Here is a 24,394-nt window from a genome sequence, read left to right on the forward strand (position 1 = left end):
TGAAAGGTAGAATGATGAAGAGGGGAACGCTGATTAACAGATTGTCCCTATTGGCATAGATGATGAATTGATGATTGAAATAGTGCACTTCTATAGATTATGGGAGAAATAATTTGATTGGTTATTTTATAAATAGTCTCATTTCTGGCCAACCTGATCCTCATCCAATACCATTTGTAATTTTGACAATTTTTATATAATGCTTTGATATCTGGCAGATAGGGGGGCAGGTAGCCTAGCGGTTAAGAGCGTTGGGCAAGTAACCGAAGGTCGCCGGTTAGAATCCCAGAGCCGACTCATAGAAAAATATGCTGATGTGCTCTTGAGCAAGGAGCTTAACCCTAATTGCTCCTGTAAGTCGCACTGGATAAGAGCGTCTGCTATATGACTTAAACATGTAAATATTATCTCCCATGATCCACTGTAATCAGATGGCTCATTTGATGCTTGTGGTTTATAGCATTACAGAAGCTAAGGAAGTGCAATGAGTCCTGGTCTGACACAAGGCCATTTACAAAATCAATAATGCATGCAGAACCAGAATAGAAACAACTATAGTGACACCCCACCATTAAACTATGATAACGCCCCTATACATAGCTCCAGAAAGTTCATTCCAATGCATTTTACCCATCAAAATGTTTGGTCGTTTAAAATATTGCCTCTCAACTGAAGTGACACAGTCCCAGAGGACAGCTGATCTTGCCATATTGTTGGTTTAGTTCTATCTTTCCTAACTGGATTGTAAATGTCAATGTCATTTTTTTTTACTCTTGTGAGAATTGTTCAATATAGCATTGTGTGACTGGTGGAGGAGTGAGCGGATTTAATTGTGCCAATTCTTAGAGAAATGGGGTGAAATCAGAAACCTACAACACTGTGGATGAAACCAGAGCTGGTGTCAATAGAAGGATGGTCAGAGCAGCAGCAACAATACACAGGCAACGTTCAACAGATTCGGCAGACTGTTATTGAACTGGACTTAGTCATGGATCTATCCATTTTGTCTTTCCAACAGACAATGGTTGGAAAGATATAAGAAGATGAACCCTACACTCTTAGAAAGAAGGGTTCCAAAAGGGTTCTTTAGCTGTCCCCCCTCCACCCTTTTTGGTTCCAGGTAAAACCCTTTTTGGTTCTAGGTAGAACCCTTTTGGGTTCCATGTAGAACCCTGCAACCAAAAAGGGTTCTTCAAAGGATTATCCTATGGGGACAGCCGAAGAACCCTTTAAGGTTCCAGATAGCAGGTTTATTTCTAAGAGGGTACATAGGTGTGTGCTTAAATTAAGACAAAACTGCACCAAGATGTTCTTTGAGTGTCCTGGTTTGTGGAATACATGTTTACCATTACATATTATTTATTTTTATTTCTATGTTTTGTCATTTATTTTGCGTTGTTTGTCACTGCTTAAATTCAACTTAAAAAATATACATTCTATATATATGTGTTAAAATGCAACATGAATTACTGAGAAGGAAGTCAAGACAACAGAGGGAATATAGAAAATACTCTTGATCATTTTTTGCAATTGTGAAACATACACTAGTAATGAAAATCAGACTTGAAAGATGAGACAGAAAGGCAGCAGAGAGACAATCCTTGTCAACGTTTTCATTTCATCCATGGCCTAGATAATTATTGTTTTAAAAAAAGTTGTATTTTTAGACCAGTTTATTGATTTATATTGAATTAGTTAAATCCAGTGATTGCCAAACTGAGGACTTTTGAGGTCCACAGCCAAACTATTTGGTTGTGTATGAAAATGTAATACGAAGTTGAACTATCCTATTGTTTAGATAGTATCCATGTTTCAAAGTTCAACGCTCCTAATCTTTAGATAGTATCCATGCCTTTATCTGCCTTGTCTGTCGTCCTGTTTATCTGCTCATCTATCTTTATCTATCCATTCATGCATCCATCCTGGTCTTCAGTTCATTAGTTCTTCCTGATCCATTTATTTCCTCAAGCTGTTTTCAGCTATACCATGTTTCTGTATACCAGGGCTCTCCAACACTGTTCCTAGAGAGATACCCTCCTGTGGGTTTTCACTCCAACCCCAGTTGTAACTAACCTAATGAAGCTTATCAACCAGCTAATTATTGGAATCAGGTGCGTTACATTCGGGTTGTAGCAAAAACCTACCGGACGGTAGCTCTCTAGGAACAGGGTTGGAGAGCCCAGCTGTATACCATGTTATACAGTGCTCAGGATAACAGAAAGGGGCAATCCTTTGTAGCAGACTTAAAATGATGCCCCTTTTACTCTTATCTTCTGACGTGACGCCTTATCCCTTCTTTAGCCCTACAGTGTCTGCTCTGTGCTCCTATCTGCCTCTATAGGTTTGAATCTCTTTTACTACAATACTATGCATTATTCTTTTAGAAATATTGATTTAATCCGTGAAAACGATAACAAAGCTTTATCATTGAGTACACTGTGAATCCCACTCTTCCTGCATATTGGTTATAGTTCTCAGCCTTGGTCCTTAAGGTTAGACCCATCCTTGTATTTAATACGGAGGGTTGTTAAGTCGCCCATGAGTTCCTGTCTATCTCACTATGCCTTGGTTCCTTTTCACAAATTTTACATTTACTGATCATTTTTGCAAATTATGATCTATTAAGGTGCTGTTATGCATGAAATGTGGATATAGATTATATTAACGATCTCTTGGTGTTCACACACACTATTGTCTGATTATTTGACCCCCATAGATGGTTGTTTTATTTGATTTAGGTGCAGAAAAACCTAGTTCGTCCCCAACCTCAAGACATACCAAAGGGTTCAGTTTGATGAGGGTGCTCTGTGATTGGCTAGACAAAACCTATCTCATGGGTGGGTGTTGCTGCTGTAAGAAACACCAGAACAACAATATGTGTATTTAAAACTTGAAATTTTGTACTTGAGATTATGGCTTTCATATAAGTGTTCTATAGGATAAAGAGGTTCAACCTGAATCAGTTTATGCCATAAGTGTTTTGCTATAAAAGCATAATTTCCCTCAACACATTTTGGTCGAAAAACTGCCAGTAGCCCTTTTTCCAAATTTATAAACACATTAGGTAAGAAATACAAGAAATCTGAAATCTTAAAACCAAGAATGCCTTTGGTTAAGCTGTGTATAGTTTGGTCTTCCAAAGCAATGTAACATCCATTCATATTCATTTTGCAGTTAAAGAGTTTGGTCTCTAAATACGTAATTGATTCTGGGATTCTTTTTCCTGCCTACTTCGTAATGATGTGTTGATCTATATTTTTCTACATTTCTGTTTGTTCATGGTGTACACACTTTTGTGTGTACGTGCATCTGAGTGAGTTCTTGACTGTGGATCTCCGTAAATGGTTCATCAGTGCTTCTTCCAGTCATCTTACCTTTACCAGGTATTTCTGAAACAATGACCTCCAGCTGCGCTTAGTCTTGCTCTGTATTATTCAATCACTCACCAGACCTCACTAAAGGTGTGCTGTGTGTCAACACGCCATACTCCACTGTGACCTCCACAATGAGTTTCTCTTCCTGCAGTTCTTGTAAGTTAATCTGAATGACATCTTTCTAATGGGATCTATTGTGAATGAGCCTTGTCAAAGAGATGCAGGGCTTACGCAAAGCAGGCATCCACACAATTCAGAAGCTTCCCTGAGGTAAAATGATTAGTCATACATTGGATAAAGAAAAGAAAAGCTGTATAGACGTCACTTTAATCTCTGATTTCTTCTTGAACATTCTCCCTGTAGTTCACGCAACGCAAAGGACTTAATACGGAACTTGTCATGTGATGAGTAAAGAATCTTCCATTTGTAGTTTGCACATGAAAGAAGCAAACAATTTAAACAAAGATCTGTTGTATGATTTCCTTGGAACTTGTTGTAAATCTGTGAATTGATGATTTGTGTGATTTTACATCTATTCATGTATGTATTGAAGGCTTGTTTTCTACTGTTCTCTTATTTCCTGTTCCAAATACTGACATCAAGGATGATGCTGATAACCGTCTGATGGACAGATGACAAATTAGAGACATCCTCCTTTATTAATGAGGAGGGTAAGAACTGTCCATAAGATGTGGGGAAACTATCAGAACTGTTCTGTAGTGTTCTCACCCTGTTGCTCTGTTTCCTTGGGAGATCAAAAGGTCAGTTCCGACAGCCTCTGATGACTCTGCTGTAACACTCTCACTTTGTCCAACCCGTTGAACAATTGATTCTCATGAACAGATAATACTATTTTCATATTGTAGTAATGGGTCCCCTTCCCTGTATGTACAGTTTTATCTTCCTGGAACTTTGATCAGTGATCTTTGTATGGAGTGCAATGTGATTAATATGATGCTGCTTTGTTAGGCAGGCATGATCAGAGCATCACATTCAGCTGATGGAAAGTGGTGAATTTTACTAAGAACGACTGATACGATCTGGACATGCATGTTCTCAACCCTGCTTATATTTCCTCTGATCAATCCAGACTGCAGTGTACCTGCTCAATGCCACGGTGCATGAGAAAGGATGTGGCATGAGGTAGCCTAGCGGTTAAAAGCATTGGGCCAGTAACCGAAAGGTCGCTAGATGAAAAAACAAGATGAAAAATCTATGTGTGTGCCCTTGAGCAAGGCACTTAACTCTAATTTATCCTGTAAGTTGCTCTACATAAGAGCATCCACTAAATGGCTGAAATGTAAATGTGTTGATCTATCTCAGTATGATCGTGTGCACACGCATACAAACTGTATGGTTTTCATCCTGTTCATAATTGATGGCTCGGGGGGAGAATCTTTATGTTTGAGAACATTCTTCTGTCCTACAACTTACTGTGATAAAGAAACTGTGATATTGCTGTTCAGCGACAATAATAATCAGTGATGTTAATACCAACAATATTAATGGTTGATTACAGGATTACAATGCTGTATGTTATGAGAATCATCTACCCATTGTATATGAAGGTCAAGTAAAAGGGAGAGGATAAAGATTTTGCACTCCAAAACATGTGCAGGACAAAAAACAGATAGCTGGAATATAAAATCATCCACTGTGTATCATTTCTGGAAAATATGAAAAACCAGAACTGTTTATTGGAATACATTTTTTTTTACATCAAACCATGTGAATCTGTTGTGACAATACTTTCTAGTATGACTTTTTATGTATGAATGGCACACACATGAAATATCCATATTTATACTGAACAAAAATATAAATGCAACATGCAACAATTTCAACTATTTTACTGAGTTACAGTTCATTTAAGGCAATCAGTCAATTTAAATAAATTCATTAGGCCCTAATCTATGGATTTCACATGACTCGGCAGGGGCGCAGCCATGGGTGAGCCTGGGAGGGCATAGGCCCACCCACTTGGGAGCCAAGCCCAGCCAATCAGAATGAGTTTTTCCTCACAAAAGAGATTTATTACAGACAGAAATACTCCTCAGTTTCATCAGCTGTCTGGGTGGCTGGTCTCAGACGATCCCGCAGGTGAAGAAGCCAGATGTGGAGGTCCTGGGCTGGCGGGGTTACACGTAGTCTACGGTTGTGTGGCCGGTTGGACGTACTGCCAAATTCTCTAAAACGATGTTGGAAGCGGCTTATGGTAGAGAAAGGAACATTCATTCCTCTGGCAACAGCTCTGGTGGACATTCCTGCAGTCAGCATGCCAATTGCACGCTCCTTCAAAACTTGAGACATCTGTGGCATTGTGTTGTGTGACAAAACTGCACATTTAAGAGTGGCCTTTTATTGTCCTCAGCACAAGGTGCACCTTTGTAATGATCATGCTGTTTAATCAACTTCTTGATATGCTACACCTGTCAGGTGGATGGATTATCTTGGAAAAGGAGAAATGCTCAAAATGTAATCAAATTTGTTAACAAAATTTTTGAGAAATAAGCTTTTTGTGCATATGGAACATTTCTGGGATCTTTTATTTCAGCTCATGAAACATGGGACCAAAACTTTACATGTTGAATTTATATTTTTGTTCAGTATATATACACTGAGCATACAAAACATTAGTTATTAGTTGATGTCACCTGTTAAATCCACTTCAATCAGTGTAGATGACAGGGAGGAGACAGGTTAAAGAAGGATGTTTTAAGCCTTGAGACAATTGATACATGGATTGTGTATGTGTGCCATTCAGAGGGTGAATGGGCAAGACAAAATATGTAAGTGCCTTTGAACGAGGTATGCTAGTAGGTGCCAGGCGCACCGGTTTGTGTCAAGAACTGCAATGCTTCTTTTTCACGCTCAACAGTTTCCCGTGTGTATCATGAATGGTCTACCACCAAGGACATCCAGCCAACTTGGCACAACTGTGGGAAGCATTGGAGTTAACATTAGCCAGCATCCCTGTGGAACGCTTTTGACACATGGTACTTCATGCCCTGATGAATTAAGGCTGTTCTGAGGGCAAAAGGGGTGCAACTCAATATTAGGATGGTGTTCCTAATATTTTGTACACTCAGTGTATATATTGTGGATTTTGTTGACTGGAAATGTACACATGTGAAAGGTGAAATCAACACAAAGAAAATACTTAATCAATATAACGGCACATTAGTGAGTGATACTCTGAAGAAGCACAGAGGCTGCTGCTCTCTCCCCAGTGACTGTTGGACATTCAAGCCATGAGTGCCAGTTTGGAAATTATCGAACAGTTACATTATACAGTCAGTGGGACTGTCAGATTGCCATTGATGATTCAGATTTTCACTGAACCCGGATACACCCTGTTCACCATTACATAAGTGTTGGTTGGGAGGGAGGGTGGTGTGATTAGGTACCCTGGGGGCAGATCAATCAGCAGCCCCACTCTGGGACTCATCCACTGCATGTGGTCTGTGTGACAACAGCCTCTCCAGTAAACAATAGTAGACAGGTACAGGCATAGTGAAACTGGGAAACACTTGATGTTGCCTTGCCAAGGACCTCTGTCCTTGGTCAAACTTTGGTTCCATCGTTGCATACAAACTGATGATGTCAGGGAAGAGAGGGAGTGGGCCATGGCAGGTTTCAGTGAGCAAAAGGGACAGGGCGAGAGGAGGGAGGGCCATAGACCGGCAAGGAATCAAGGGGTAGAGAAATTATGCTGATACGGGTGTCCCTCAATGCAGTTAACACAAAAGTGCTAAAACTATGGCCTTAGAGGGAGTTTTATTCAGGTTTGTACAATGTGTGTTTTCTGTGTGTGTTAAAACTAAAGAGAGAGAGTGGTGAAGCTTGAGGCAGTATATGTTCACAATCCATATCATGAGAAAAGAAGATATGTTCACAATCCATATCATGAGAAAAGAAGAGTCAATTTTGAAGTAATCTTTCACATTCAAACTCAACTTAGCCTATGACCTTATAGCTGCAGACATGTTTTCCTCTATAGGCTGTTGCTGTACTAATACGTTATAGCTAATGTCCTCTAAAAAAGTATGATATATTATTATGAAGCTGCCCTTATTATGTCTATGTCCATCAATCAAACCATATAGTCAAATACAATTCTGCAATCAGAACAATGTAAATCTGAATGTATATGTTAAACAACTATGCTGAATGAAACTAGGTTGTCTGTGATTTGTAAATACCATGAATTATTTTTACAATAAGCCTACTTCTTTGAGGAATTTCACTGTTTGTGTTTGTGGTGGGTGGCCTCATATTTCAAACCCTCGTGACAGATGTCGTCGGCCTCTGGGTGTGGTTTACCTTCCACCTTGTTGCCATCCATCCATGACTTATGTGCAAATGCTGACCTGTGGTGAATTCACCTGCGGAGCCTCTCCTGCATTCTTCAAGCTCTATGAATGATACTTATTGAACACAATGCCAACTAAAGCTAAGAATTCATATAATTATTTTGATTCAACGCAATGGGACGATAGGAAAGAATATGGGCAATTTTGTTCTTCCTTTTCCTACCAATGGATAAATGAGGCGCCATGATTTTCTTAAATCTTGGGATGTTGACTAGCCTATGAACGACCTATGCAGCTTGCTCGATTACTGTACTTTGCTGGTGTTCATTTTCTAATTCTATGTTTAATATTAGTTTATTATGTATTCGACTTAGAAGACCCTACTGTAAACCTAGTCTACAGCCATCACTAAAGGAGCAGAAAAGCGTAAGAGGATCGAATAGTCAAACTGATGGATCTTCAATAACGTTTTCTTTCCTCTACTGATACTCACGTCTTCTCCACGCCTGAGCCTACAGTACTTTTTGTAAGTTACTCCTGACCATAGTCTTGTTATAAAATGAACAACAGTATGCTAATGTTTTTCGGTTGTAATGGAAACCTTATTTTAGCTAATAATGTAGGTCTACATTTTGTCTTTAGGATATTAATCTAAATGTATTCATTATAACCTTCGAAGTTGTATGTGATTGTTGATCTTTTGGGGGGTTCATGATGGCAAACATACATTCACAATAGCAAAATGTAGACAAAACTATGTGGGTTAATAACCTTGAAATGACTATTACATGGAAGTTGTTATATCTATGGTAACTGGATGTTTGTTAGTTTATTTTCACCAACTTTGAGAGGAATAGGAAACATGGTATACCTTCAGCTTTCCTAATCAATGTTGTGTTGAAAGGTACATGATGTAAATATTTTGGGCTGTGTGATGCTCTGAGTCCTTGGCCAAGCACAGATAACAAGCCTCTCTGGAGCATCACCTAGGACACTGACCCTCAGAGACCTGCAGTTGCCTCTAGTACTGACTGGCTGTATCTCCTTATTGGTCTCACATTAATAAAACAAAGTACCTCATTTTGATAACTACTCATGCTCTTCATTTAACATGTTTATATGCTCATGTTTTTTACCAGTGAGTTGCTAACTCTCTCTCTCTCTATTCTTTCTATTCATGTCCTACTGCATACAGCAGCCAATGGCCCGATGCCGATGCAATGGAACTATCTTGTGCCTCTGCCTCATGCCCAGTGTGATGATGGGACATCTCCTGGTTTATATCATGGTGTCCATATTTGTATCCATATCCTACTCCCCTCCCCACCTACCTGTCCACTTTGTTGCCCCAGGGGCCTCTGCCAACTCTGGGGCACTGGCCTCCCATCCCCTGGGCCCCTTCTGGAACCTTCGCCTGGAGGACAGTGCTTTGTGGAACCACCTTCAGCATCTCTGGGACCGGCGCCATAACCCCATTTTGAGGGTCAACTCAACTGCAGGTATGATAACAAGGCTTAGCACTCAGCCACCAGAGATGGAGGTCTCCTCAGACTGTGGCCCAGACAAGTGCTGGCTGCCACACCTACCTGACTTCAATACCCTGCCAGAGCAAATGAGGTCATTCGTCCAGTCCATGCATTGCAGGGTGTACCCTTTCCTCATGAACCAGCCCAGAGTGTGTGCTGGCAATGAAAGCACTGGGCCGGAGCTACCTATGCTGCTAATGGCCATCAAATCCCAGGTGGGTAACTTTGAGAACAGGCAGGCTATCCGGGAAACATGGGGGAGAAGTGGCTGGGTGAAGGGGGAGCTCGGGGGGAGAGGTGGGCTGGTGCGCACAGTCTTTCTGCTGGGTAGACAGGACTCAACAACGGGCCCTCACCCAGACCTTGGGGGCCTCCTGATGCTGGAGAGCCAGCAGTATGGGGACATCCTACAGTGGGACTTCAGGGACACTTTCTTTAACCTGACCCTGAAAGATTTGCTTTTCTGGCATTGGCTTCAGAACCACTGTCCAGGGGCACAGTTTGTCTTCAAGGGTGATGATGATGTTTTTGTTAGGACAAGTTCCCTCCTGGACTACCTGCATAAACAGAGGGAGGAGAACGGCATGTGGAGCGCAGATAGGAACAAAACTGAGAAGATAAAGGATTTATTTGTGGGGGATGTAATTCAGAATGCAATGCCAAACCGACAGCCAACCACCAAATACTATATCTCAGAGAGTTTTTACAAAGGTGCTTACCCACCATATGCTGGTGGAGGAGGGGTGGTGTACTCTGGTGCACTTGCTATGCGTCTGAGACAAGTGTCAGAGAGGGTGCATCTGTTCCCCATTGATGATGTGTATCTGGGCATGTGCCTCCACAGACTTGGGGTGGCCCCCATCCATCACCCTGGATTTTATACCTTTGATCTCCCAGAAACAGAGAGGGAGAAGCCTTGTGCTTACAGCTCTGTGCTGCTGGTTCATAAGCGAAACCCTAAAGAGATGCTCACACTATGGAGGCAGCTACAGAGTCCACCCTCACCATGCTGAAGAAACTATGAAAGGGTGGGACACCAGACCACGGCCATCAGGCTGTGGTGTAAAGTACTTAAGTACAAATACTTTAAAGTACTACTTAAGTAGTTTTTTGGGGTATCTGTACTTTACTATTTATGTTTTGACAACTTTTACTCCACTACATACCTAAAGAAAATAATGTACTTTTTATTCCATACGTTTTCCCTGACACCCAAAGTACTCGTTACATTTTGAATTCTTGGCAGGACAGGAAAATGGTTCAATTCATGCACTTATCAAAAGAACATCCCTGATCATCCCTACTGTTTCTTATCTGGCGGACTCACTAAATACAAATGCTTTGCTTGTAAATATTGTCTGAGTGTTGGAGTAAGCCCCTGGCTATCCGTACATTTAAAAAACAAGAAAATCATGCCTAATATATAGAATTTGAGAAGATTTATACTTTTGATAATTAAGTATATTTGAGCAATTACATGTACTTTTGATACTTAAGTATATTTAAAACTAAATACTTTTAGACTTATTCAAGTAGTATTTTACTGGGTGACTTGCACTTTTATTTGAGTCATTTTCTATTAAGGTATCTTTATTTTTTTCTCAAGTATGACAATTGGGCTCTTTTTCCACCACTGCCATGGTGACCATAGCTTCAATCCTCTGTGCTTAAGTTAGTTAATTTACTTGTCTCAGAACATGTCAGCAAGACATTTTTTGTCTGTTTCATTCCAATAAAATCAATTCAACTGTCAGTTGAATTTTTTGCTTGATGTTCAAATAAATAAATAATTGTATTTTACATGTAGATAGAAACACATTTATTTATGTGAAATTGAGAAGTAATTGTTATAGGCTTTTTACAATTTAACCATACGGTATTTGTGCTGGCTATTCTCAAGTGGCATGTTATGTATATGAAAATACAACCTTTTAATAACATAATCATAGATTTTGTATGACACACTATCATATATCATGAGACTTGCAAATGAAAAAGAATTGCATTTAAAAATGTTATTTTTCACCTTATCTCTTCTATTTTTATTTTCATCATAACATGGCCTAGTTCACTCTACTTCACTGTGTCAAACAAAATGTCACAGTGTAAAGTTGGTATTTTCACAACAGTAGGCTATCATCAAAACCACAAATATAACTCAAAAATATAACCTGCAAATAGACTTATTCAACACAATCCAGGGAAAACGAAATCACTTCGTGTACTTCAGATGGAAGTATCAGGAGTCGGTTTTCTCACATAGTTCATTCAACAACAAAAAGTCTTTGTTCTGAAGTGACGTTTCATTTCACCCCGGAAATACATCTAAAAAGGTCATTCACAAGTCGTCCACTCGTTTCCAGTGCGATTTGTGTTTTTGTTCACGTAAGTAAAGACTTGCTTAAACAATTTGTTGTAGCTTGTCCTGAGATGGGGTTTTACGAGCAATGTTTTTGGCTATAGTTGAACGTTTTTCATCTAGCCAGATAACTTTAAAAAAAATCTTAATCGTCTACTGACTGTCAACAATCGCTGGCACGTTAGCATAGCTAGCGAATATAAACGTTAGCTGTTGCATACGGAGAGGTAAAGTTAGTGGTATTATTATTATTTTTAACTAGTTAGCAAGCACTTTTATAGAACATAACAAGGAAGATGGGTTCGTCGAAAAAACACAAGGAAAAGGGCCGTGATAAAGATAAGGATGCCGAAGAACGTGGTCACCGCGAACACAAAAAACACCGTCATAAGGACCGGGAGAGGGACAAGGAACGAGATGGCAACCGAGAGCGGGAGAAAAGGAAACGATCCAGATCGAAGGAAAGGAGTGGACGGGGTTCCGAGAGAGACGGTCGCAGTAAAGGGGAGAGGAGTACTGGGGAGCCTCGCGTAAAGAAAGAAAAAGTGGAGCCCGGATGTGAGGGCACAGGTAAATGCATCAGTCATGCAGATATCCACATGCACAAACATTCATAACTACATCCTATCAGTGCGCAATACACTCAATTATAAACTAGGTGGTTCGAGTCCTGAATGATGATTTGGCTGACAGCCGTGGTATATCAGAATGTATACCATGGGTATGACAAAACATTTATTTTTACTAAATATGCTGGTAACCAGTTTATAATGGCAATAAGGCACCTATATGGCCAGTATACCATGGCTAAGGGCTGTATCCAGGCACTCCACATTATGTCGTGCTTAAGAACAGCCTTTAACTGTGGTATATTGGCCATATACCACACCCCCTCGGGCCTTATTGCTTAAATATAGACTGACCTATTGCATATATGACATCGAAGATGACAGGTTTTCTCCTGTGTTGTTGACTTCAATTGTAATTTTCCTCTAGAAATTGCACCACAGTCTGCAAGTGGAGATGCCTCGCTTACCATTGAAGAGACAAAGTAAGTGAAAGACACAGACATTGAATGATGGAGCACTGATGATGGTCTATTCTGAATAACTCTCTTCCCTGGTTTTCTTTCTAACAGCAAACTGAGGGCCAAGCTTGGTCTGAAGCCTCTGGAAATGACTGACACCACTAAAGGTGAGGCAAACTTGAGCCATGTTACTTCTCTGACTAGAACTAGATGACCATGTTTGGAGTAGTGAGGTCATGTGAGACTTGCTGATTTGTAATTTTACTGACTCACCCCTCCCTGTCTGCTGCCCCAGAGCTCGGCACAAAGGAGCAGCCAATTGTTGCAGAGACGATCAACCCAGTGTATATTAAACAGCAGAAAGAGATGAGGGAGAAACTGGCAGCTCTGAAGGAAAAGAGGCTCCTCAATAAGAAACTGGGGTAAGGTCTAACGGCAGGAAGGCTGTACGTACACCAACTTGGACTATAGTAGTTAGTGATCCAATTCATTTTCTCTTTCTCTTCCTCTCCTGCTATGGTTTTCAGGAAAGTGAAGACCTTAGCAGAAGAAGACTGGCTGGATGACACTGTTGCCTGGGTTGAAAGGAGCCGGAAGATGGCCAAAGAGAAGGAACTGGCCGAGAAGAGAGTGAGTAGGGTGGGAACCATGGAAGGAGGAGGGCTGTGAGATGAAGAGAGCTGTTTGTGTGTATTAGTCATGATGTTATTTTGTACACAGTTTTTAATTGGTTCCTTTATTTCCTTTCTTTCCCTATAGGCCAAGCTTCTGCAGGAGATGGATGAGGAGTTTGGTGTGAGCAATCTGGTGGAGGAGGAGTTTGGACAGACCAAGAAGGTAAAATCTTCTCTCGTGTGTTGAATATCTCAATTGCTTAACTTACTGGTTTTTGTGTGATTGCAAGCTAAATATAAACAGCATTCTGGCAATATGCCAGTCGCCCCCCGTGAAGTAACTACCCCTAAGGGAGGCACTTTATGTCTTGATTCTGTGCAGACTGAGTCGTCAAGTGATCTGATGTGAGAGAATGCCTCTAGGTCTTATGTTTTTCTGCTTGTCTTTGTTATAGGCCGCTTACAGCTCTCGGGACCTAAAGGGTCTCACTGTGCAGCACAAGATGGAGTCATTTAATGAAGGGGAGACTGTCATTCTCACACTGCAAGACAAAGGTGAGAGCAGGTTGAAATGTTACCAATAACACACAAATATATTAATGAAGACCATGATTAAGCCAGACCCACATCATTAACATAGTGGTACATGCCCACCCACTCATTGCACTTGTGTGTGTCTTTCAGGTGTGCTTGATGAAGAGGGGGGCGATGTTCTTGTAAATGTGGGTCTGGTGGACAAAGAAAATGCTGAGAAGAATGTGGAGTTGAAGAAGAAAAAGCCTGATTACAAAGCCTATGAAGAGGACGAGAGTGTGGATGACATGGTTACGGTGAGGACGAGAGTGTGGATGACATGGTTACGGTGAGGACGAGAGTGTGGATGACATGGTTACGGTGAGGACGAGAGTGTGGATGACATGGTTACGGTGAGGACGAGAGTGTGGATGACATGGTTACGGTGAGGACGAGAGTGTGGATGACATGGTTACGGTGAGGACGAGAGTGTGGATGACATGGTTACGGTGAGGACGAGAGTGTGGATGACATGGTTACGGTGAGGACGAGAGTGTGGATGACATGGTTACGGTGAGGACGAGAGTGTGGATGACATGGTTACGGTGAGGACGAGAGTGTGGATGACATGGTTACGGTGAGGACGAGAGTGTGGATGACATGGTTACGGTGAGGACGAGAGTGTGGATGACATGGTTACGGTGAGGACGAGAGTGTGGATGACATGGTTACGGTAAGAAATTACGTATCAACTTCGTTTTTCATTATTTCTGAAATACTATCATGTCACTCTCACCGCTTAATTCAATCTCACTGTCCAATGTCCACCTCTGCAGTTCAAGCCGCGCACTGTACTGGGCAAGTATGATGAGGAGATTGATGGAGAGAAGAAGAAGAGTTTCCGGCTGAGCAAAGGGGGCTGTGCTGAGGGGGAACGGGAACGGGAGCTCCAGGCCATCAGGGAGACCCTGAGGAACCAGGCCCAGTCTCTGGAGATGCCTGCTCTCGCTATTGCCTCAGAGTACTACACACCCCAGGAGATGGTGAGGGCTGAGGCTGTGGGGAGGGGGCCTTAGAAGCTGTCCTTCGGATATGTTTGCTCTTGTCTCAGATGTAATGCTTGAATGTGTTTTCTTTTGAGTATTAAGTCTGTGTGTGTGTTTTTGGAGAATTGTTCACACACTGAGTTATCGTTAATTGTTGTCATTATTCACAGACAGGTTCTTACTTATTTTGTTATTATAGGTAGGCTTTAAGAAGACCAAGCAGCGCGTCAGGAAGATCAGGAAGAAGGAGAAGGCATTGCCTGATGATCTCCAATTAGACGACACACGCAACACCGACTTTGGCTCCAGGTTCTGCTCCCATCAGCTTCGCTTCAATCTGAATGACAGATTAGCCCTTAAAATTTTTTTTTGGTCTGACTCTTTCTCTCTTCTTCAGGGCACGGGGTCGGGGTCGCAAGCAGTTGGATGAGGAGGGCCAGGAAGGGGTGAAGGAGCGTGTCAACATACCGGGACTAGATGTACCCCAACAGTCAGATGACATCAGGATGGCGGACATGGACATCAGTGACGATGGTGAGGGAGACATCTGTTAGTGGTTTAGTGATGAGCTAAATACATGTCTGGTTCACTCATGCCTGGTTTACTTCAATATTATGACGACACTTACTCTTTATTTTTCCTTCAGAGAACTTCACCCCCCCTGATCCGGCTGTGCTGGAGGAGGACGAGGCAGAGCAGGAGCTGCAAAAGCAGCTGGAGAAACAGCGAAAACTCAAACAGAAACAGCTGCTCAAAAACTCTGGGGAAAAGGTGTGAGCATTCTGTTCAGAGCTGTTCCTCTTTACGATGCTAGAATATCACTGTGGCCAAAGATCAGTATACAGGATAGGATCTCTCCTTTGACAATGGAAAACAGCAATATTGAGTGGATTACTAACAAATCTGTTGTGATATTTAATCACCAATAAATGTTCAAACATTGTTCTCACTCTCTTGGCCCTCAGGTGGCAGAGCAGGTCCGAGGGCTTGCAAGAGGGGACGACAGTGACGATGAAGAAGACAAGAACAACCTGAACATTGTGTTCAATGCCACCTCTGAGTTCTGCAGAACTCTGGGTGACATCCCCACCTACGGCCTGTCGGGAAACCGAGAGGACCAGGAGGATATCATGGTGGGTACAGTGCACGAGGCAGGCTATAGCTAACTGTTCATTTAAAAAAGAAGTACGTCATTAGAATTGGCACATGACCACCTCATGAACAAGGAAGCGATTCCAATTGTATTCTAATGTGCTCAGTAGGGAGAATTGAAATAACCATGAGCTCTGTGTGTTTGCACTTGAACACTTGGTTTGTCTCTTGTATCAACTGTATTCTTCTGTTGTAGGATTTCGAGCAGGAGGCGGAGAGAGATGGCGCTGGCGGTTCAGACTCCGACGGGGATGAGAATGTTGGCTGGAGCATCGTCAACGTGGATGAGGAGCAGAAGCAGCCTGATGTGAGTCATCCTACTGCCTTGTAGTCTCATGCATATTCCCATGCATTTACAAGTAGTGCTCATTTTGGAGTCCTCTAGTAGGTAATATAGAGAATAACATACCATGACCCATAAGAATACGCAAAGCTTTTTCCCCCTGAACTACTGAAGTGAAAATGTGTCAGGTGGATGTGCTTGACTTGCCTCTTACTTCTATCTCGTAGTTCGCCACAGCCTCGACCACCATCCTGGATGAAGAACCCATTGTCAACTCTGGGCTGGCTGCTGCCTTGGCGCTCTGCAAGAATAAGGGTAAGAGATTGGGGGTAGACGGGCCCACTTTGACAGTATTTGTTTAGAAAAGGACTGTCATGTTTTTTATCTCCATAGTTTCGTTCATACTCTTCTTCTCTCCCTTAGGTCTCTTGGACACTCAAATGCAGAAGATATCCCGTGTCCGTGCGCCTACCGGTGCCCTACCCAATGATAACTACAGCATTGAGGACAAGATGTGAGCTACCTCTACTTTGTGCGCTTATATGCTAGTTAAATAATCACCACTTTCTCACAGACAATGCAAAAGTTTCAACATAAATAAAATGGCATGTATTTAGTCATTTACCATTTTTGGGGGGGCTCAAAGCCTGGGTTGCGCATGTGTAATGTATGAAAACCCGTTAGCCTCCATGGAATACTCTATCCTTGTTTCTCCAACTCTAGGACTATAGATGACAAGTACAGTCGGAGGGAGGAATATAGAGGCTTCACCCAGGACTTCAAGGAGAAGGATGCCTACAAGCCAGACGTCAAGATTGAGTATGTGGATGAATCTGGACGGAAGCTCACTCCCAAAGAGGTACATTGTTATTTGAAATTCCCTTGAAAACATTGACATGCAGAAGGATGATTTTTGTCAAATGTGTCAATTGCTGTTTTTAATATAGGTAAATGGTGCTCATTGAGAATATTTCACGCTAGCCCTATTCTTTCTCTAGGCTTTCCGGCAGCTCTCACATCGGTTTCATGGGAAGGGGTCTGGCAAGATGAAGACTGAGAGGAGGATGAAAAAGCTGGAAGAGGAAGCGGTATGTCTAACTTGGCTCACTCAAAGATGATTTAACTTTTTTTTTTTACTGACATCTGAACTTTATTATTTTATCTGATACTTTTCATCGCATATGGCTTTCAATTGAATAACACTTTATTTCCAGGCCTTACTAGAATATTCATGTTGCAGGGCTTGCCCAATTTGAGTCCTTGAGGATATGACCTCGCAAGCCTCGTCTAGTCAGTGGTTTGACCGAGTATGTATTTAAATACCCCCCCCCCCCCACGTGTCTCTTATCAGCTGCTGAAGAAGATGAGCAGTAGTGATACCCCTCTAGGAACTGTCGCTTTGCTTCAGGAGAAACAGAAGTCACAGAAAACGCCCTACATTGTTCTGAGTGGGAGTGGGAAAAGCATGAATGCGTGAGTATTTTACAAACCTCTTATTTTTCCTTTCACCCTGTCTTGTATGTATTTCTAGTTTAATTACAGTGACACTTTTTGTGATTGATTAGACCTGGGATGGGCAACTGGCACCCCCCTTTTTGTAGGAACTCAGTCGGGGTCTCAACTTACTGTTGAGAATATGAATAGTAGAATACACAAGGTGACATTTTGAAATTTGGTTGTGCACCAGCAGTTTCTCTCTTGTCAGTCACTGACAGATACTCAATTTGCCCGTGTCTGCAAACATTTTTTAAATTGGTAAGTTAGTCTAGCGGCCAGTTATCTGAACTTTGTAGTACTCATGGTAAAATGACCAACTGACCAACTGTTGATTCTGTTAGTCACCCCCACTCAGTTATATTAAAAACTGCAAACCTTTCTCTCCGCCCATGGCAAAAATGTGTAAGCGTGCAGGAAGTTAACTCTAAAACGTTTTACAACAAAATGGCACTTGGGGCTCCCCAAAAGGCTGGCTGACTGCATGTGTGGGTATGCAGACCCGTGAGCCACTGCGGTCCCTCGTGAGTTCTGATTGGGTAAAATGTATCCCCCTTTTCTTTTTGTGGCCCCACCCCATCAGTTTCTCAACTGTGGATTACACAGAGCAGGGTTGCAAGTAACAGCTCAGAGTATTTCATTTAAATGTTTTTAATTTTAAGGAGAATGTGAACTGAGTATGTACCTAGTTATTCTTCACACTACTGTCTGTTTCTCTCTTAATATGCTTTGTCTGTAATCCTCCTCTTTCCCCAGAAACAACATCACCAAATAGATGTGGTTGAGAAGAGGGATCTGACCAGTGAGGACGCGTGCCGTGCACCATTACACAGACAAACTGATGTTAAGTTTATTTTCCTTATTGAATAAAATCAAGTAGCTTCCTATTACTGTTGTGTGTGTGTAAAGAAAGTCGTTGGTGCTTTTGACCCTGGTTTTATGTCTACAATGATTATAATTTGTTATTTGCATACATTAAAGATTTGACATGACTTCGTCTGGTTCCTTTTATTTTCTTCATTTGTTTGCAGCATGTGAATGCTTGCAGTTGATGGAGAAGGTACATACCTGACTAGTAGTGCTGAGCAATTAGTGCTTTTTGAGTTCGCATTTGGTTAGATTCTAAAAAAAATGCGGTTTTCAGTTCTGATTATTTTTGTACACAATTGCATTATGAAATTACAAAATGTTTTGAGCTTCAAAATCCCAAAATAGTGAACATTCAATTGCCAATGTATTGCATTGTCTCTGTCAGGTCCACATAGGAAATTACCATGAAATAAAGTTTCAGTTGTGTATATTACTTATATGTAGTTTTATTTAATGACATTGGCTGTGTTTGTAAATTCAATCTGGCGTGTGCGTAAATTCTCTGGCCGGGGAGTAGGGTTGATGTTAGCGTTCTGACCTCACAACGGCTAACGTTGGCTAGCTTGCTAGATACTTCCAGACACATGAGAGAACACCCAGTGGTGGAAAAAGTACCCAATTATCATACTTGAGTAAAAGTTAAGATACCTGAATAGAAAATTATTCAAGTGAATGTCATCCCGTAAAATACTACTTGAATAAGTTAAAGTATTTGGTTTTAAATATACTTAAGTATCAAAAGTGAATGTAATTGCAAAAATATACTTAAATATCAAAAGTAAAAGTATAAATCACTTAAAATTCCTTATTAAGCAAACCAGGCGGCACCATTTTACTCGCCCTAGCAGAGATGGTTAGGCTGTTATGTTATCCAGAGCATTGGTGACTAACTGCTGCTGGCAACAATTTAATTATACATTTTTGCCGACGTTTACTGACACCGGCCATATTCAATGTGTTTAGAGCGTTCGTAAATTCATCAGTATTTCTGCGCTCTGGCACACTCAGAAGTGCTCTGGAGTCGGAGTAAATAGCCAGAGCGGATTTACGAACACACCCTTTATAATTGTTCATTCCTTAAAGTCTTCTCAATTCTGCTCAGGTGGTGTCAGGCAGTTGCAGAGCGCATTCTCCTGTCAATTGTCTCACCTAAGTGAAACCGCTGACAACACTGTCAGCCAAACCGATGTCTAGCCAGTCTCAACTAGCAATGAGAGACGGGGGGGCAAGTAGCGGAAGGCACTAAAAGCTTTTAAAATCGTAGCTATTTTAATGCACACTATTGCTTAGATTAGAGCTTTCTGGTATGGGATAAGACGTCTGTGAAGTTGTGAAATCGTGTGCACGTGATGCAGGCTACAGTACAGTAACGTTTGGCAGTAACTGTTTGGCCATAATGACCATCGTTATGTTTGGAGGAAAAAGGGGGAGGCTTGCAAGTTGAAGAACACCATCCCAACCGTGAAGCACGGGGTGCAGCATCATGTTGTGGGGGTGCTTTTCTGCAGGAGGGACTGGTGCACTTCACAAAATACAGTTGAAGTCGGAAGTTTACATACACCTTAGCCAAATACATTTACACTTAAGGTGTATGTAAACTTCCGACTTCAACTGTATTTTGTGAAGTAACTTCTGGACTGATGTCTTGAGATGTTGCTTCAATAAATCCACATAATTTTGCTTCCTCATGAGCCATCTATTTTGTGAAGTGCACCAGTCCCTCCTGCAGCAAAGCACCCCAACAACATGATGTTGCCACCCCGTGCTTCACGGTTGGGATGGTGTTCTTCGGCTTGCAAGCCTCCCCCTTTTTCCTCCTAATATAATGATGGTCATTATGGCCAAACAGTTCTATATTTGTTTCATCAGACCAGAGGACACTTCTCCAAAAAGTACGATCTTTGTCCACATGTGCAGTTGCAAACCGTAGTCTGGCTTTTTTATGGCGCTTTTGGAGCAGTGGCTTCTTCCTTGCTGAGCGACCTTTCAGGTTATGTCGACATAGGACTCATTTTACTGTGGATATAGATACTTTTGTACCTGTTTCCTCCAGCATCTTCACAAGGTCCTTTGCTGTTGTTCTGGGATTGATTTGCACTTTTTGCACCAAAGTACGTCCATCTCTAGGAGACAGAACACATCTCCTTCCTGAGCAGTATGACAGCTGCGTGGTCCCATGGTGTCTATACTTGCGTACTATTGTTTGTACAGATGAATGTGGTACCTTCAGCTGTTTGGAAATTGCTCCCAAGGATGAACCAGACTTGTGGAGGTCTACCATTGTTTTTCGGAGGTCTTGGCTGATTTTTTTTGATTTTCCCATGATGTCAAGCAAAGAGGCACAGAGTTGGAAGGTAGGCCTTGAAATGCATCTACAGGTACACCTCCAATTGACTGAAATTATGTCAATTAGCCTATCAGAAGCTTCTAAAGCCATGACATCATTTTCTGGAATTTTCCAAGCTGTTTAAAGTCAGTCATCTTAGTGTAAGTAAACTTCTGACCCACTGGAATTGTGATACAGTGAATTATAAGTGAAATAATCTGTCTTTTTTGTTGGAAAAATGACTTGTGTCATGCAAAAAGCAGATGTCCTAACCGACTTGCCAAAACTATAGTTTGTTAACAAGAAATTTGTGGAGTGGTTGAAAAACGAGTTTTAATGACTTCAACCTAAGTGTATGTAAACTTCCGACTTCAACTGTATATAACTAAATCTAGTAGCTGTCACTTACCATTCATTCTGCGGCTTGGCTGTAGATTTGCTCTCATGGTGCTAAGAATGCTTAGTACTGTAGCTGTCACTTATGTATTCTCTGTATGTACAGTGCATTAGGAATGTATTCAGACCCCTTCACTTTTTCCACATTTAGTTACCTTACAGCCTTATTCTAAAATGAACCAACCCAAAAAAATCCTCATCAATCTACACACAATACCCCATAGTGACCCCAAAAAATTGTTTTTTAGAAAATTTTGCAAATGTATAAAAAAACAAACTAAATAAATACCTTATTTACATAAGTATTCAGACCCTTTGATATGAGATTTGAAATTTAGCTCAGTTTTCATTGATCATCCTTGAGATGTTTCTACAACTTGATTGGAGTAGGTTTTCACCAAGGATTTCTCTGTACTTTGCTCCGTTCATCTTTCCCTCGATCCTGACTAGTCTCCCAGTCCCTACTGCTGAAAAACATCCCCGCAGCATGATGCTGTCACTACCATGCTTCACCATAGGGATGGTGCCAGGTTTCCTCCAGACATGATGCTTGGCATTCAGGTCAAAGAGTTCAATCTTGGTTTCATCAGACCGGAGAATCTTTGCCTTTTGGCAAACTCCAAGCGGGCTGCCATGTGCCTTTTGACTGAGGAATGAATGGCTTCTGTCTGGCCACTCTACCATAAAGGCCTGATTGGTGGAGTGCTGCAGAGAGGGTTGTCCTTCTGGAAGGTTGTCCTATCTCCACAGAGGAACTCTGGACTCTTTCTGAGTCAGGTTCTTGGTCACCTCCCTGACCAAGGCTCTTCTCCCCTGATTGCTCAGTTTGGACGGGTGGCCAGCTCTAGGAAGAGTCTTGGTGGTTCCAAACTTCTTCCATTTAAGAATGATGGAGGCCACTGTGTTCTTGGGGTTGAGGTCAGTGCTCTGTGAAGGCCAGTCAAGTTCTTCCACACGGATCTCGACAAAACATTTTTGTGTGAACCTCGCTTTGTGCATGGGGCATTGTCATGATGAAACAGGAAAGGGCCTTACCCAAACTGTTGCCACAAAGTTGGAAGCACAGAATTGTTCAGAATGTCATTGTATGCTGTAGCGTTAAGGTTTCCCTTCACTGGATCTAAGGGGCCTTGCCTGAACCATGAAAAACAGTCCCAGACCATTATTCCTCCTCCACCAAACTTCACAGTATGCATTTGGGCAGGTAGTGTTGTACTGCCAGATGTTGACGCGAGATTCATCATTCCAGAGAACACGTTTCCACTGCTCCAGAGTCCAATGGTGGCGAGCTTTACACAGCCGGCGCTTGGCATTGCGCATGGTGATCTTAGGCTTGTGTGCGGCTGCTCTGCCATGGAAACCCATTTCATTAAGCTCCCGAAAAACTGTTATTTTGCTGACGTTGCTTTGAGAGGCAATTCTGAACTCTGAGTGTTGCAACCGAGGACAGACAATTTTTACACGCTACACACTTCAGGACTCGATGGTCCCGTTCTGTGAGCTTGTGTGGCCTACCACTTCGCGGCTGAGCTGTTGTTGCTCCTAGACGTTTCCACTTCACAATAACAACACCTACAGTTGACCGGGGCAGCTCTAGCAGGGCATACATTTGATGAACTGACTTGTTGGAAAGGTGAAATCCTATGACGGTGCCATGTTGAAAGTCACTGAGCTCTTCAGTACGGGCCATTATACTGGCAATGTTTGTCTATTGAGATTGCATGGCTGTGCTCTCAATTTTATACATCTGTCAGCAACGGGTGTGGCTGAAATAGTTGAATCCCCTAATTTGAAGGGGTGTCCACATACTTTTAAAAAATGGGCCTCACAATGGGCCTCAGGAACTCGTCATAGTATTTTTGTGCATTCAAATGGCCATCGATAAAATGCAATAGTGTTCGTTGTCCGTAGCTTATGCCTGCTCATACCATAACCCCACCTCCGCCATGGGAAACCCTACTATCAAAATGTCATGTCAGGGTAAGCCTACATGAAACAGCCCTTGTTTTAAGTTTCTAAAATCCCCTATGTGCAAAATTAATGGTTGAAAAACTATTGGAACCATTTCCCTGTTTGACCGCTAGGTTTTATGGGTATTATGACACCACCACTGAGGGGCTTTACTGAACCTCAGTGATTCTTGAGCTTGGACACTGCCGTTGGACATCACGCAACGCTGGCAGCTGATGACGATAGAGCTCGCCAGCTTGTAGTCCTAAAACCCGGAAATAAGTTATCTCCGGTTTGTTCAGCCATCCCTATGCGCAAAATTAATGGGGACATAATACGGTTTTGGAATAAACGCCTAAAATATGGTCTGAGGTTAGGAGATATTATGCTTTTTGTTCTATGAGATAGCAGTTAACATGACCTTTATGAATTATGAAGCCTTTGTGATTTGTTGTTATTATTACTTAAATTCTTCAAAATTCACAAAGAACAAAACGTATAAGATCTCCTAAACCTGTGTTTACCTACCACAGACCTTATTTTCGGTCTTTATCCAAAACCACCATTAATTTTCCTCATAGGCTTTGTCCAATGAACCATGGCGGAGTTTTTGCCTACAGAAAGACGCAATTTCTATGTAGTGTCGGAGGCGTAAAAGTGTATCCACAGAGTTTCTAAACCCAGAAGCGCAACATCGTGAAACAGACCGGGCGGCGTTTGGGGTTGGAGAAGTGAAACATTATTCTTTGGTTGTTAATTTTCTCGAATCCTAAAGGCACAACCTAGATTCAAGCCAATATCTTAACCAGTTGAACATGTTATTACTCCAACCTCGTGATAGTGACAAACTGACACGTTTTCATTTTCGTCAAAAACACCTTAATTAAAAAATCTAAAAAATCTGAAGTAGGAACATCCGTGAAAATGGAGAAAACCCCAACAATGAGCCCACTGGAGGACGTTTGTGAATGACCTAGTATGCGCCCCAAAGAGCAAAAGGTTGAGATGTATTTGCTAAATGATTATTATAAGTAGATTTACATTATACAATACGGAAACGTGTAAAATGAACATTTATGAGAGTTTTTTAATTGAACTTCATGAGCTATAACATGAAGTAACGGAAGCGGAAATAGCACAACGGCCGGATA

At 41.7% G+C, this 24,394-nt stretch overlaps 2 protein-coding genes across 2 annotated transcripts; both read left to right on the forward strand.

Annotated features, from left to right (window-relative positions):
- Positions 1–9,245: 9,245 nt before the first annotated feature.
- Positions 9,246–10,335, forward strand: LOC115202622 (N-acetyllactosaminide beta-1,3-N-acetylglucosaminyltransferase 2; the record flags this gene model as incomplete). The annotated part of the gene is made up of 1 exon (XM_029766711.1): positions 9,246–10,335. A coding segment is annotated over one exon (981 nt), but the record flags the coding sequence as incomplete, so codon positions are not given.
- Positions 10,336–11,531: 1,196 nt separating this feature from the next.
- On the forward strand, positions 11,532–18,693 carry LOC115204270 (U4/U6.U5 tri-snRNP-associated protein 1). The gene is made up of 20 exons (XM_029769713.1): positions 11,532–12,142; positions 12,569–12,623; positions 12,711–12,766; positions 12,895–13,021; positions 13,127–13,229; positions 13,359–13,436; positions 13,669–13,768; positions 13,898–14,043; positions 14,563–14,769; positions 14,972–15,081; positions 15,170–15,306; positions 15,419–15,543; positions 15,738–15,905; positions 16,121–16,231; positions 16,435–16,522; positions 16,631–16,721; positions 16,931–17,066; positions 17,206–17,295; positions 17,559–17,680; positions 18,458–18,693. The coding sequence occupies exons 1-20, from the start codon at positions 11,869–11,871 to the stop codon at positions 18,474–18,476; spliced, it is 2,343 nt and encodes a 780-aa protein (XP_029625573.1). The 5' UTR covers positions 11,532–11,868; the 3' UTR covers positions 18,477–18,693.
- Positions 18,694–24,394: the final 5,701 nt, after the last annotated feature.

This window comes from Salmo trutta, chromosome 12 (assembly GCF_901001165.1).
Source record: "Salmo trutta chromosome 12, fSalTru1.1, whole genome shotgun sequence".
Taxonomy (NCBI): Eukaryota; Metazoa; Chordata; class Actinopteri; order Salmoniformes; family Salmonidae; genus Salmo; species Salmo trutta.

Excerpts from the sequence above, each read along its gene's own strand:
- LOC115204270 (XM_029769713.1), top strand. The coding sequence starts at position 11,869 with ATGGGTTCGTCGAAAAAACACAAGGAAAAGGGCCGTGATAAAGATAAG. Across the intron at positions 16,232-16,434 it reads AGGAGCAGAAGCAGCCTGAT|TTCGCCACAGCCTCGACCAC; the intron begins GTGAGTCATCCT and ends TCTATCTCGTAG. Across the intron at positions 17,067-17,205 it reads GGAAGCTCACTCCCAAAGAG|GCTTTCCGGCAGCTCTCACA; the intron begins GTACATTGTTAT and ends TTCTTTCTCTAG.